This window comes from Chrysochloris asiatica, unplaced genomic scaffold (assembly GCF_000296735.1).
Source record: "Chrysochloris asiatica unplaced genomic scaffold, ChrAsi1.0 scaffold00026, whole genome shotgun sequence".
Taxonomy (NCBI): domain Eukaryota; kingdom Metazoa; phylum Chordata; class Mammalia; order Afrosoricida; family Chrysochloridae; genus Chrysochloris; species Chrysochloris asiatica.
Genome location: NW_006408544.1, coordinates 11,050,949 through 11,067,339, shown reverse-complemented (window position 1 = coordinate 11,067,339; position 16,391 = coordinate 11,050,949). Strand labels below are relative to the sequence as shown.

At 37.8% G+C, this 16,391-nt stretch overlaps 1 protein-coding gene across 2 annotated transcripts in view; it reads left to right on the top strand.

The window, feature by feature from the left end:
- LOC102830306 (spermatogenesis-associated protein 6-like) overlaps window positions 1-15,620 on the top strand; it is a 139,462-nt gene extending 123,842 nt beyond the window's left edge. Inside the window, exons 12-13 of one of the 2 annotated variants that reach the window (XM_006839739.1) lie at window positions 6,017-6,108; window positions 15,355-15,620. In XM_006839739.1, coding sequence (XP_006839802.1) covers window positions 6,017-6,108; window positions 15,355-15,535 — 273 coding nt within the window. In that variant the 3' untranslated portion in view covers window positions 15,536-15,620. The remainder of the gene's footprint in view (window positions 1-6,016; window positions 6,109-15,354) is intronic. The other variant, XM_006839740.1, reaches the window with a different exon arrangement.
- Window positions 15,621-16,391: the final 771 nt, after the last annotated feature.

Here is a 16,391-nt window from a genome sequence, read left to right as displayed (position 1 = left end):
ATATATATATAAAATGTAACTGTGTATAATTTATTGTTTAAAATAATTAGAACACTGCTTAAAAATGGTAACAGTGATGCCAAGATTCCAGATTCATGCTTGATAAGAGTGGAAGGTCAGTAGAAAAGAGAAAGACTCCCAAGGAAATGGATTGGCCCAATGGCAACAACAATTGTAAGGATGCCACATGACTGGGCATTGCTTCATTTTGTTGCTCATAATGTTGCTCTGAGTTAGAACTCACTTGGCTGCATCTAAGAACAACAGGTATGATGCTATAGGGTCAGCACTGGACTGTGAAGCACAGGGTTGGCAGTTTAAACACACCAGCTGCCCTTCGGAAATCTTATACAAGGTTGCTATGAATTGGAACAGACTCAATAATATTTAACAACACAACACTTAGATCTAGAGCCTCAAATTCTTTTAGTATCTTTGTTTTTCTTGCCATTTTTTCTCTGGCCTTCCGTATATTTGCTTCCTTAGAAATAGTATATGTTTTCCACCTATTTTTGGCACGGTAGGCTAAGTAGTGGATTGCTAACCACAAAGTCAGTGGTTCTAAATCACCAGCTGCTCCTGGAAACCCTATACTGGGTCACGATGAGTTGGGACTAACTCAAGGACATAAAAACAGTGATGTACTCCTTAGAAAGTATGTATGTCTTCCAGCTATTTTAGTTATAATTCACTATTGTTGTACTAGAGTCCTGTCCATGTATTGGTAATGTATGGGAGAAATGGCATTCTGTTATATTCCAAATATATCTCAGTGTTTTCATGGGCCTGTGTTTCTTTCCTGTGGCCTTCACAAGTATTTTTTCTTATGTTGTTCTCCAATCCCCTCTGATAAGACTGTAATGCTACCGAAGACTGGAACGAGAGGAAGGCCCTTCCACCAGGGCTCTGAAGTAAGGCTCCAATATAGTTTTCCTCTTAGAGAGTAGACCTTTGTCATACAGATGTCATCATGTGTATTTCAGAAGGATTACTCGTAGCCTCCTGCCAAATCTTGAAGATAATTTTTCTCTATACCCTCACCTTCTCAACCTGGTAAGATTCCTGGAGCTAAAAGCCATGAAAGTGTTGTTGTGAAGTGCCACTGAGTCAGTTTCGACTCATAGCAACTCTGTATAGGGTTTCCAAGAAGCAACTGGTGGGTTTGGACGGCCAAACGTATGGTTTGAAGTACAATGCTGATTCTACTGTGCCATACCAGAAGTCCTCATGGCATGAAAGTGTGTGAGCCCCATAAGATTGTGGCCCCGTTAGCTTCTTATTCTTACTCTAGTTCACATTCAGTCTGCCAGATGTTACCATTAAAGTGTGCATAAAGTGTTCTTCCCTTTAGGTTTCTTCTGTTTAGGTTTTATTATCCTCTCTTAAATGTATAATACAGCCTAGGTTATAGAATTAGAAAAACCTGGATTCAAGTCTGAGTTTGCAGTTTCTTATCCATGTCACTTTTGATAGCCCTTCCTAACTTTATCTTATGAATTATAAAATTTAAGCCATAGGAGTCTAAGAGATTCATCCTGGGTGATAATAGAAATTAGATCTAGTGATCAAATCTATTTGAATTCTTATCCTTATATGCAAATGTTTTTACACACAACATTTTGGATACTCACAACAATAAAACATTTTATAGGTACTTTAACATTGTTGTTGATGTTGTTAATTACTATCGGGTCAGTTCTGACTCATAGTGATCCTGTATAGGGTTACCAAGGTTGAACAGCTGGTGAGTTTGAACTGCCAACCTTGGTGGTGCAAACCAACCTTGCAGTCTCGTGCTTTATTCCACAGCACCACACCAGGACTCCACCGTAGCTTTATGTGTGGAAATTCCCTTTGGTTGAGAATGACAGGTGTGTATTTTATGCAAATACTATTTGTGAGATCTCTGGCTTTATTCTGGCTTTGTATTAGATTATTTAACCACTTTTGGCCTCTATATTTTAGTCTGAAAGCATGGGTAGACAGCACTTCTTTCACTTTTTCCCATGGACATAATAACATTTGTTGTTGTTGTGAAGTGCCGTTGAGTCAGTTCCGACCCATAGTGACCCTGTATAGGGTTTCCAACAAGCAGCTGGTGAGCTTGAATCACCAACCTTGCAGTTCAAACGTCTTTGCAGTCTGGCACATTAACCCACAGTGCCACACCAGGACTCCAAATAAATAACATAGTGATTCTCAAAGAGAATTATTGATGAAAAGAACCTTAAGAAAACATTTGGCTTACTGCCAGTTTCAGGAAAGGATAGCTTCTTTTAATATTGCTCCTCTTTATTAATGAATTTTGATAAAAGAAAAATTTTCTTTATGAGTAGCCTGAAAAAAACTACTTATTGAATGTATTATTTTGTTCAGACACCTGTAATTCTGTAATAAGAAAATGAAATTGATATTATCTGAAAAGCTTTGAGCATAATTTTCCTGCAGTGAAATGTATTGCTCAAGTATTTGTGTGGAAGTTTTGATTTCATAGAACAGTTTATTTGTATTTCAGGAGGCACAATAATGTATTGATATTAGGCAGAAGATGTTTATCTGTGCTTTATTGACTATGCAAAGGCTTTCTATTGTGTGGATCATAACAAGCTATGGACAACATTGAGAAGTATGAGTATTCTGGAACACTTAATTATGCTCATGAGGAATCTGTACCTGGACCAAGAAGCAGTTGTTCGAACAGAACATGGATACACTGAATGGTTTAAAATTAAAAAAGGTGTGCAACAAGTTTGTATGCTTTCACCATATTTATTCAATCCATATGCTAAGCAACTAATCTGAGAAGCTGGGTTATATGAAGAAAAACGTGGCATCAGAATTGGAGGAAGACTCATTAACAACCTGTGATGTGCAGATGATACAACCTTGCTTGCTGGAAGTGAAGAGGACTTAAAACATTTACTGATGAAGATCAAAGAGCACTGCCTTCGGTATGGATTACATCTCAATGTAAAGAAAACAAAGGTCCTCACCACTAGAGCAGTAAACAACATTCTCATCAACGGAGAAAAGATTGAAGTTGTCAAGGACTTCATTCTTCTTGAATCAACTATCAACACTCACAGAAGCAGCAGTCAAGAAATCAAACGACGTATTGCATTAGGCAAATCTGCTGCACAAGACGTTTTTAAGGTGTTGAAGAGCAAAGATGTCAGCTTGAGGACTAAGGTGCACCTGAACCAAGCCATGGTGTTTTTAATAACCTCATATGCATGCAAAAGCTGGACAGTGAATAAGGAAGACTGTAGAAGAATTGATGCTTTTGAGTTATGGTGTTGGAAGAGAATATTGAAAGTGCCATGGGCTGCCAAAAGAACCAATAGAGCCATTTTGGAAGAAGTGCATCCAGAATGCTCCTTAGAGGCCAAGATGGCCAAACTTCATCTCTCATACTTCGGACGTGTTGTCAGGAGGGACCAGTCACTGGAGAAGGATATCATGTTTGGTAAGGTGGAGGGTCAGAGAAAAAGAGGAAGACCCCCAGTGTGATGGATTGGCAAAGTGGCATCGTTGATGGACTCAAACGTGGCAACAGTAGTGAGGTTGGCCCAGGATCGGGCAGTGTTTCGTTCCGCTGTGCATAATGTCGCTATGGGTCAGTACAGACTCGATGGCACATAACAACAACAACAACAACAAAGTTTAAATTGTGAAAGTTGAACACTGAATAAACTGTAGAAGAATTGGTGCATTTGAATTACGGCATTGGAGTAGAAGATTAAAAGTACCATGGACTGCCAAAGAACAGACAGCTCTATTGTGAAAGAAGTACAGCCAGAATGCTCCTTAGAAGGGAGACGTCATCTCTCAGTCTTCAAACATGTTATCAGAATCAACGCAATAGCAACAGCAACAGCTATATGGTTTTCAAGATGAAAATTTAAAGCATAATAATACTGAAATGTTGAAAATAAATGACAACGCATACTATCCAAACACAAAGTAAAAGAAAGCTGTTCTAGCTATATTAATAGTAAACAGAAGTTTGGCAGGAATGCATTAGTAGAAGTGAACAGTTACTTTGTAATAATAAAAAGATTCATTTCACCCAAAAACTCTAGCAGTTCTAAATTTATCGGTACATTATTATTGTGAACTTTAAACTTGCTATATTATTTATTGCTTGTATTTCTAAACTGAATGCTCTTTTCCTAGTTTGATGGTGTCAGCAAAATCTTCCATTTTTATTTCATTATCTGTGTTTTACTGATTTTTTAAATATACTATGAATAAACTATTAATAATTAGCTTTATAGTATTATTTATTAGTTGCTTTGTTATCAGTTCTTTTTATTTCTGTTCTTATTTGGATTAGGAACAAGACTATTGGCTGATGGTGGTAGTGGTGGTGTGTTGTGGAGTTGGTTCTGACACATAGTGACCCTGTATAAGGTTTCCAAAGCTGTAAATCTTTATGGGAGCAGAAAGCCTCATCTTTCTCTCATGGAATGACTGGTAGTTTCAAACTGCTGACCCTGAGGTTAGCAGCCCGAGTCATAACCACTACACTATCATAACTCCTTAGAGTATTGGCTAGGAGTTGATAAATATATTTTCTATTAAATGATATAAAATAACCAGATATGTGAGCATAATTACTATGGCTAATATAGTTTACAAAGCTATCTCTTTTGAAAATCCTGTTTCTTATGTTGTAAATCAGAAGCTAAGAATTAACTGTCCATAGAACCAGAAATGTCCATACATTTGTATTCCACATACCTTGCCTTTCATTTTGCCTTTTGTGACTTATCACATTTTGATTTATGATTAATAATTTTATGTTATTTATCTGGTAAGTCCTGGCTGTGTTAGAATGCTCAAGTCTACATAGTTTCCCCAAATATGTATATCATAGAATGCAGGTATAATCTTTTTGGAATTTATGTAACAATGTGTGAGATACTGCCAATTTACTGATCTTCAAACAGGATTACATTACCACTCATTGGTTGATTAAAAAAATATCTACTGGCTGCCTAATTATTGATAAAGCACTATTCGCAGAACTATTATAAAATTTATTAAGAAAACTGTACATTTAGTAACTAGCTCATTATCTGATATATCACATTTATGAAAATAGGAAAACAGTCTGATTTTGTCCATTAATTAGGAGCCAAGACAAGGTGGGAAGGAGGAGGATGTTTGTGAGAGGAAATGGAGTTGTGGAATTGGCAGCTAGTTCATATTGCCCGGGTTGGGTGGAGGAGCTTAGGGAGATGGGAAGGAGGTGGGTTGGCCAGCCTTCTCGAAGTAGGACAGGAAGTTTGGAAGTCTCTTCTTCTGAAGAGGCCTATATGCCACTTCTACAGCTTTGCTAGGACCAGGTAGCCAAGTCTCCCCTGCTCTTGGACCCAGGAACTGCCTGCCACCAACTCTAATCTCCATAACCTATGGAGCTGGAAGATGGAATGGCAAGGTGTGGTGGTCTACACTGAAGTCTGGAGTGCAGCCATGGGATGTGGGCCTCTGCTTCTCTAGAGGTGGAAGGCAACCCTGACCATTAGCACCCATAGCCCTGATGGGGGAGACTTGGTAAGGAAGGGGGGGTAGACATTGTTCCAGGGACACTCAACAGGTAGTGAGCAAAGGGAGGTTGGGGTGGGGAACACATCTACTTCTAAGAGAGGGTGCAACCAGACTCATATAATGTCCATTTTGACATTTCGTCATTTTGTTGGAAACTTTCTACTCCCGTAAAGATTTACACCCTTGGAAACCCTGTTCAGGGTCGCTATGGGTCGGAACCGACTCGATGGCACTTAACAACAACAACAACAACAATCTTGTTAAGTGAGGAGTAGGCATATTCATATTTACTGATAGGTTTATAAATTCACAATCTACCCTTTTTGTTTATTTCTCCAGAAAGTCAAACATTGAATTAAACTTTTAAATGAGGGAGGGAAGGTGGAAATATTTCCCAAGAAATATTAGTACCATCTTAGAGGCATTGAGAAAACGAAGCAATGAAAATCTTTAACTTTTTCAGGATGAGAGAGACCCAGACAAAGAAGAGGAACTGGAACTGAAAAGAGGTCTTTTGTACGGGGACTCTGCCTATGATAGTGACCCCGAGTACAGGTATGAACTTGGTTAATGCTTTTATAGAGCTCTTTCTCTGAGTTGTTATCAAAGTAACCTGTTTATTAATCTGAGTATGTTTTGACTTAGTAATTCACTTCTGCATTATGTTGTTGTTGCTATTAAGTGCTGTTGAATTGCAAATCATAGCGACACTGTGTAGGGTTTCTGAGGAGTGGCTGGTGGGTTTGAACCGTCAACCCTATGGTTAGCAATCCAGTGAAATTCTATTTAATACTGAAACTTTTCAAAGAAAACAAATATACTCAGTTAATGGTTCTGCTGGCCAATGATGTATAGAGTGTTTGACTGCCCTGTATTCTCTATGTCCAGGAATTATTTCAGGAGGCATTTATTGTGACCTGAACAACAGTTCCTATCATTTTAGATCACAGATACCCCTTTTATTATGATTAAATGTAAGTTTAATCTTCATTAAGGAGTCTTGGTGGTAATGTGGGTTAGGCATTGGCCTGCTAACTGCAAGGTTGACAGTTCAAACCCATCAGCCGCTCTGTGTGAGAAAGATGAGGCTGGTAGTGCCCATAAAGGTACACAGTCTCAGCTGTATTTAGGTCTCTCTGAGTCAGAATCGACTTAGTAGCAGTAGGTTTGTTTTGGTTTGTTATGGCCTAAAACTTCTGGAATGTTTATAATAAAAAATGTTTGAAGTTGAACTAGTAAGTTCTGTGAAGATTTTTGAAAGCTCTTTAATTGCCATAAAATGAAATTCATTTAAAACCGAGTATAAATTGTGAGTTTATATAGGTTCTCCGATTCCTTGGATTCTGTGCCACTGATTACTGTATGACTTCTGCCTTTTTGAGATTCCTAAGATAAAAATACAAGCAGAAAACTCCAGGCAGTGGGATCTATTATCTGACTAGCTGGGGTTTTGGACTAAAATCTCAGATTTTTACCTTGGTAAAACAGGCTGTGGTCGGTGGTTCAAGCTCATCAGCCACTCCTTGGAAACGCTATACAGGGTCGCTATGAGTCAGAACTGACTCAATGACACTTAACAACAGCAACAACAAGATAGACTAGACCACTAATGAACATATGACAACTCCTCTTTTTGCCCCTCATAAGATTCATAAGATTATGAATGTTACTTTCATTCCCCATATGACTGCCTCCCAGGCAAGATGTAACATGTCCTTTCATCAGGGTAATCAATGTGTTATAGCTGAATTCTAAGGCAAATCAACCCAAAGAAGAAAAGAAAAGTCCAAGAAAGCCCATCATACCTTAAGCAAATATTTTTACCCTTCATTGTCCTTCGAGCTCTACACTCTAGGTTGTTACCATATTGATAAACTGTTCCAATTATGGTTGTTTAAGACATAATTGCAATTGGAGTGAGAAGTAAGTTAGGGTAATAGAAGTAAGCATCTTAGTAATGATTTTCAATCTTATGTTTACTGAAAATTACCTGGCTTGCTTGTTAAAAATACAGAATTCCTCTTCCTATCTCCATGGATTCTAGTTTCTTATATATCTGGCTAAGACATGAAAATCTGCATTTTATAAAATATCCTATTCATTGTTATGAATGTAGTGGAGTTTTGAAAACTACTGCCATATAAACCTCACTATTGGCTCTCTTGTTCCAGCTTACCAAGTGAAATTCTTGATTTAGCTTTTTATTATCCCAGAAGTGTTTTGCTGTTTCTCAAGTTAGAGTTAAGCAGGATACTATAAGATTTCTGCTCACACACTTCTGAGATCACCTTATAGTCCTCATTTGCCATTTCTCTTACACCTATTGAGACCAATAGGGTGGAATAGTTTAGTCTTCCAAGACCTTTTATGAGGGTGTCTTGATATTAGCTACTGAAATAATAAGAATTTCATTCTAGTTTATCCCCAAGTCATACTATATACCAGATCAAGAAGTCATTCCCATTCTATTTACAATTCCAAAGATGACAGTATCAAAGTAGACACCCGTCTAGCCTTGAGATGTCAGTCGACAGAAATCAAGAAAGAGTTTGGGGTCGTGACTTGTTTGGGATTACCCCTCTTCAAATATCTAGTTGCTTAGGGGTCAAGAGAAAGTTCTAGAATGGCCAAGTAAGGAACTGAGGTAATTCTCTCTTCCAAAAGCAACAGCAAAACTGCACAAAAATTTCAAACAAAATTTAAGGGCTCTGAAATTGGACCAATGGCATTTAACAATTGAAACAGTGTTTAACATGAAACTCTGCTGAACCTCAGTAATAACCATGTGAGTTGGTGGCATTTGCGCCTGGAGCTACTCTCACGTCTCTTCATCCCCAGTACCATGGCAGAAAAGTATTACCAGGGCAGGTGCATCAGGAGCTTTGCTTCTGTGAATGGACAGAGGATGGAAAATCCCTTGTTCAGGGAACTTATTTCAATGTTTTATGTGGTTATTAGGTGCCTTTGACTCATAGTGACCCTATGCACAGCAGAATGTTGCAACGCTGCCTCGTCCTGCACCAACTTCACAAGTGTTATGTTTGAGTCCATTGTTGCTACCATTGTGTCAGTCCATCTCACTGAGGGTCCTTCTCTTTTTTTGCTGCTCTTCCACTTTACCAAGCATGATGTCTTTCTCCAGGGACTGGTGCCTCCTGATAACGTGTCCAAAGTACAAGAGATGAAGTCTTGCCATATTTGCTTCTAAGGAGCATTTTGGCTAAACGGTTTTCCCCAAATTCATTTGTTCTCTTCTTTACTATCGACTGACCAGGTGTCTTCCAAATTTCTTGACAGAGGCAAGTAAGCGACTTCAGTGCTACATCAGTTTCTTGAAACATTTCAGTTTGCAATCTGTCAAATCCGGGACTCTTGTTTTTTGCCAATACCTTCAATGCAGCTTGGACTTCTTTCAATACCATTAGTTCTTAATCTCATAGTGTCTCTTGAAATGGCTGAACATCAAGCATTTCTTATTGACTCTGTATATTCCTTCCAGTTTCTTTTGATGCTTCCTGCATCATTCAATATTTTACCCATAAAATCCTTCACTTGAGGCTTGATTTTTTTCTTCAGTTCTTTTCACCTGAGTAATAGTGTCTTTTCCTTTTAATTGTCTAACTCCAGGTCTTTGCACAATTCATCATAATACTTGATTTTGTCTTCTAGATCTGCCATTAGAAATTTTTTACTTAGCTCCTTTACTTCCTCATTTTTTTCAGTTGCTTTAGCCACTCTATACTTAAGAGCAAGTTTCAAAGTGTATTCTAACATCCATTTTGATCTTTTCTGTCATTTTAATGACTTTTTTCTTTCTTTTATGATGTTCTTGATTTCATCCCACAGCTCTTCTGTCTTAATTCTTGTCTAAGTATTCTAATCTGTTCTTAAGATGGTCTCTAAATTCCGGTGGGTTATACTCAAGGCCTTATTTCAATTCTCATGAGTACTTTTAACTTTCTTCAGCCTGAACTTGCATATGTGCAGTTGATGATCTTGGTCCACAGTTGGTCCTAGGCCCCGTTTTGGCTGATGATACTCTGCTTCTCCACCTTCTCTTTCCACAGATGTACTCAATTTGATTCCTGTATATTCTATGAGGCCTATGTTGTTAAAAAGGTTTATCTGCAATGAATAAGTCATTGGTCTTGCAAATTTCTATCATTTGATCTCTAGCATAATTTTTATCACCAAGGCCTTATTATCTAAGTACTAATCCTTCCTCTTAGTTTCCAACATTTGCATTCCAATCACCAGTGATTATCACTACATCTTTTTTGCTTACTTGATTAAATTCGCACTGAAGAAGTTAGTTTAATTCAGCAGTTCCATCATTGACTTTAGTGGTTGGTGTATAAATCTGAACTGGTCTTCCTAGTAGGTGCATGGATATTATCCTATCACAGACAGCATTGTATTTCTAGCTAGATCTTGAAATGCTCTTTTGGATAATAAGTGTAATTTGTTGTTCCAGGAATAACATACTATATCATAGTTCAGTTCAAACTGGCCAATACCAGTCCACATTAGCTCACTAATGCATAGGATTTCAAGTTTATGCATTATATTTCATTTTGATCACTTCCAATTTTCCATACTTCATACATACTGTATTTATATTAGTAATGAATGTTTGCAGCTGTCTCTTCTTAGTTTAAGTTTTGCCCCATCAGCAATGGTTCCCAAAGTTTTGCTCCATTAAAGTCAACTCTACTTTTAGAAGGTAGCTATTCTGCAGTCATATTTTCAGTTCTTCCAACTTGAGGGATTCATTTACCCTCAGTGACAATGTTCATCTGCCTCCCTCCGTGGCTAACTATTCAAAAGTGATGCATTTCTGCTTGTTCCTCATTTGTCTAAGTTTGGAAACTCTGCTGAAACCTGTACACCATGGGTGACCCTTCTGGTATTTAAGATATCGGTAGCATAGTTTCCAGCATCATAAAAACACACAAACCAACCACCAAAGTATGACAAACTGACAAATGGTGGCCAGTGTTTTATAGTAGTGTGATGAATTACAGGCTGAGCTGCTAATCACAAGGTCACCAGCTCAAATCTACCAACTGTTCCATGGGAGAAAAGTGAGACTTTCTGCTCCTATAAAGGTTTATAGCCTCAGAAATCTTATACAGAGTCTATGAGTTGGAACCGACTCCACCGCAAATAACCATCACCACCAATAATGAAAGAAGATAAATACTACTATGTAATTTCCCCCCTAAGCTTTGTTTCATATAAATATAAGCCTTTAATAAGTGTGTGGTTCCTATACCAGCAGCATTAGAATCACCCAGGCACTTATTAGAAGTCTACATTCTTAAACCCTACTTTTAACATAGAGAATTAGAAATTCTGGTTGTGAGGCTTAAAATCTGTTTTAATGAACCTGTTGGTAATTCTGATGCATATTTAAGTTTAGAACCACTGCTGTAATTGATCAGTAAATTTCAATTTTCTTGAATTTCATGTGCCTTTGTATGATATCTTTAAAGGCACAGAATGCTTTTTAGATTTTGCTATTTGACCATAATACAACCTCTCCCAGTCATCTATTCTGAATTTGGAGGCTGAAAATACTTTCCATCAATCCATACACCCATTTTTCATCCATCCATCCAATGTCTGCAGAGCATACATCACATGCCCAATATGATTCTCAGTGCTCTGGCAATTAAAAATTTTGCTCACTAGAAATTGTTATTGAATATTATGGGAAACAATTAACCTCTTCAAGTACAAAATATCTTTGATAATATTGTGTTCTGGATCATAAATTTAAAGTAGGTAGTATGTATCATAATCCTTACAGTTTGCTTACAACTTTGACTATGAATCCTAAAGCACGGTCAGTGCTTTATTATTCTGTTCTCGGGATCCTCCAATTCCGTTTTTAAATTAATGTTTTTTAAGTAACATTACATTTTCCTTCTAACATTCTTTTCCTTGTATACCACCTTATGATTATTTTATATGGAGATTACTTATAGAAATATGTGTTGTAGATTAAGTAACAAGTGATAATGGTTTTCATTTGATACTGAAACATCATAAGGAACCATTGTTTGAGTGATGTGAGTTTCAAAATATATGAACTGAGTGTTTATAGCCTTTAATAGCTGTAATATGCAATTTTACCTGACACATACTTTATAATCTGTAATACACCTGAGAGATTTAATCCATAGCAAATATTTCATTTATTGAAGTAGGTCAACTTGTAATAATAATAATTTAAAAAAGTTAAAAACCTTAGTCTTTAAAGAAGTCAATACTTTATATTGGCCTAGAATGTAATGTATATGATAATAAAATTGTAACTTTGGTGCTTTCAGAAAAGTACTATCTTACAACGTCAGAAAAGGTTGCCTTTTCTTGGTTTATACGGTACATCCCTAGTGTTATCTCAAATGTGATTCATAGCAACCCTGTATATCATTAGGGGAGCAGAAAGCCTCATTTCTCCTGCAGAGTGCCTGGTGGACTGGAGCTGCTGACCTTGTGGTTAGCAGCTCAGTGAGTAACCCACTACACCACCAGGACTCCTGATAACTCACCTAGTTCTAGTCTGTTTCATTCACTTCCTATATACTCCTTTTGTTCTTTTTCAAGACTCAAAATTACAGTAGGTCCCTACCACCACTGCAAGTCCAGATCCCTCTGCCTTATTTCCCATCTTCTGTCTTGGTTCTGATGTGGTACTGTGGGTAAATGTGTTGGACTGGAAGGTCGGTTTGAACCACAGGTTGACGATTCAAGCTGAACAGCCACTGACAATATACAGGCTTGCTATGAGTCGGAACTGACTTGACGATACTTAACAACAACAACATCTTGGTTCTATCTTTCCATCTTCCATCATCGTTCTGGCGTGAAGCTGTAGCATAAGCACTGGACTGCTAACCTCCAAGTTGGCGATTCAAAACCACTAGCTGCTCTTTGGAAACCCTATATAGGGTTGCTATGAATTGAGATAATCTCAGCAGCACTTAACAACAACAGTAACTCATGGGTTTTTTTATTCAGTCTAATTTTCGAAAATTCCTTCAGACAGTAGCTGCATGTCACAATAGAAAGGCCTTTAGTTACAGACATGGTCTCCTTTCCCATTCTGCCACTTGCTAGTCAAGTAGTCTTAGACAAGTTACTTAAACTCACTGAGCCTCTATTTCTACATCTACCAACCTCATAGGGGTCAATCCTTGTGAAACTTCTTGATAAATGTACATAAGATACCTAGTTCAGGACCTCATATTTGTTAACTATGTTCAAAGTAAGCATTATACTGAGTACTTACCATATATGTTTTTGAAGTTGTGCTGCAAAATACAGTTAAAGCTGAGCTCCAAGCAATTAAGCAAATTGTCCAAGATTCCAGAGCTTATTAGCTGGAATTAGTTCCAGGTCTGCCTGCCTACAGATGATATCATGTGCATTCAGACTGACCATACTAGACTATTTATGTTTTGTTATTTATAAGACTATACCTATCTCTCTTCTCTGAATTCCTTCTTAACTCTTGGTCTTCTCTGCAAAATTTTCTTTTCTTTTTTTAGCTTTCACTTATATGGTTATGCTTCCTTTTCTAGAGCATCACTTTTTGAAAGCACAGGACTTTTATTTATTTTTTTAAGCTTTTATTGTAAATTGAGTGGTAGTCTACATGGCAAGACATTAGTTTTGCACTCAACCAATCACATCTTGTTTCATTATAATGATTAAATCCCCTTTTTTGATGTACACAAAAACACACAGAAATATATAATCACTTAAACAACCAAAGGGCACGTTCTACAAACCAGCCCCCTGCCTGTCAGCACACAGGTTTTCTCTTTCCATGAGTCTAGAGTCCTCAGAGGCTCTATTTCTCCATACCATTGTCTCTGCCTCCATCTCTGGTGTTGCTGCTTCTCTGGTTAGGTTCCCATGTTCCGCTCATACTATTGCCTCTTGTTGGTCCTAGAGTCCTCTATTCATGGAATGTAAGACTAACTACCCTCCCCCTTTTTGTTACACATCTTATCCCTTTACAATTGTGACAAACGCAATTAGACATGATAACAGTTGTTGTTAAGTGCCGTCGAGTTGATTCTGACCCATAGTGACCCTGTATAGGGTTTCCGAAGAGCAGCTGGTAAACTTGAACCACCGACCTTGCAGTTCAAACAGCTTTGCAGTCTGGCGCATTAACCCACAGCGCCACACCAGGACTCCATGATAACAATTACTCACTATTAAATCAAAAGAATCCTATCCCCATCTCCTTTCACCTGACCCATTTAGACAAGATGAAAACTATTAGGTGAGGATTCTACCTCCTGCCCCCCTTACTCTGAAACTAAACTCCCTCTGGAAAACTTGTCAGCCAGCCACTTTGTGCCTTTATAGCACCCCACCCCCCATTTTAAGGAGAAAGATGAGGCGTTCTGCTCCCGTAAAGATTTACAGCCTCGGAAACCTTGTGCAGGGTCGCTATGAGTCGGAACCGACTCCACAGCACATAACAACAACAACAACAATGTCTGAGTTACCCATCCCTATCAACTCTGTGTACTGAGGAGATATGCTTGATCCTTGATTTTAAGACTCCTTCCCTCTCAATTGGTATTTTGTGCTACTATATCTGTAAGTAGCTGTTTGAACTGCAAGATCGGTGGTTCAAGCTCACCAGCTGCTCCTCGGAAACTCTATTTAGGGTCACTATGGGCCGGAACTGACTCGATGGCACTTAACAACAACAAAATGTCTATAAGTTAAGGTCAAGTTAATCAAATTGTAGCGATTCACTGTTGCATTCTATCTATATCAAATGTCTTTATCTTCCTTTAGTTGAATTTTAATCATCAAGCCATCCAAGCTAGGTCAAATGGGTACTATCTGCAAGTTTGGGCATTTTTGCATACTTATCCCCACTTCATATCAGCTGGACAGTTTACTCTCAACTCTAGCCTCCAGAGACTAGGTCATGGGCTCATGAGTTACCAAGTCTCCCCAAACTTCGGACCAACCAGCCTCCTCTCTCTCTCAAGAGTCTATGGAACATAGTCAAGCTCAGACCATTGTCTTTATTACTGCGTTTCCCCAACTTCCACTCACAAGTAGACCAACATGGTCACCAGCAAGCTTGCAAGCCTGCTCATGTGTTCCCTTTGCGTTTCAGTCTTGGTAGAGGGTTTGTCCTGAAGTGACTTGATGGCTTGCGTTGATGGTTCCCAGGTGAACGGTTTGCTTGTTATTGTAATAGCTAAACAGTCTGCTTTTTTCCCCCTTCTTTACCTGCTGGTCTGTCTTCCAAGATGTATCTTGTGTTCCTGTAGCCACTCTGGGTTGGTCTGCATGTCCTTTCAAGTGGGATTGTCCCACCTCAGAAGGTTCTGTATGGGGCTTAGGATTCCATCTAAGGCCCTTATACTCTGCAAAGGCTCCACAAGAAGTCTATTACACTGGGCAAGTTCTAGAACCCCTTTTAGGTATTCCAATCAATTATAAGCTGAAGACAGGCTTACAAACTTTCTGTAATATTTCCTGATATTCATTTCTATTCCACTCAAGTATCTGTTTTACATTAGTAGGCAGGAGAAACCCATATCCATAATACAATCTATCACCTAGACATTATTTCCCCTCTTTTATCCATTCAGATTATGCTTCGATCCCGGTATCACAGAGCCCTGTTGTTATTTTACATGTATCCAGTAGAATATCACAAACCCATGAAGCGTTCAATATATATATTTGACTTATATAGTACTGTTTCTATTTTCACTGTGTTTTTTCATCTTTTATATTCTTTTTTGATAGCTCATTTCAACGGCCACGTGGGCCTGTCCATTTGGATGATGGAGAATACTGGTCCAACAGGGCAGCCTCTTATAAAGGAAAACCCCACCGACCCATCTTTGAGAACAGCATGGACAAGATATACAGGAACTTATACAAAAAGGCCTGTAGTTCTGTTTCTCATACACAGGAAAATTTCTGAGGCCATCCACGATAAAACTATGAGTGTCCATGTCAACTTCTCAATGAAAACCTTTGATGTGATCAATAGCTGTATTCCTTTTTTTGTCAATTGACCAAGTGGTTCTGATTGAATAATGAGACCTGAACAAGCTTATTACTTCACTGGTAAATTATTACAAGTTTTTTATTATTACTGAAGAATGTTTGACCTTTCCAAACGCAAAACTCCGGAGCACAATCATAATTTCGAAGTTGATTATGATAAGGTTTTTCTGTCACATTTATGTCTCTTTTTGTTTCACCACCTACAAATCTAAGAATAGGTTTCTCTAAAAATATTCTTCTGCCTTAACCACTATGTAATTTTCCTTTCTCGTGCTTGACTGATTATTTTGTCCAGGTAAGGTTTAATTAATATTAACTCCCACTTCTTGGTAACAAGTGAAAATATATACAGTACAGAAATGAATTTCCCAAGAGTTTAAACTGTTTTAATTGATATTTTATACTTTTTTCTCCCTCAGAAATGACTGTATTTCTTAATTTGTAAGAAATAGCTTATTTTGTTTATTATATATATATTTTAAGTGTTTATTAACCATCCACTATCTCTTCCCTGGAAGAACTACCTATGCGACCTAAAATCCTAATAGGTAGCTAGAAATAGCTGTACTCATATAAATCCAAAATCCGAATAACTAATTTTTAAAGACAGAAATTTTTAGTGTAATTTCCTACTTCTACTTTATATTTTATTGTATCCATAAATTGAAAATAATCTTTGCTAATAAGTTATACACTCAAAATTAATAATTTTAGCTCTTTGGAGTTCTCATTGGTACCATATGGTCCAATAAAATAGTATCCTTGTTTTA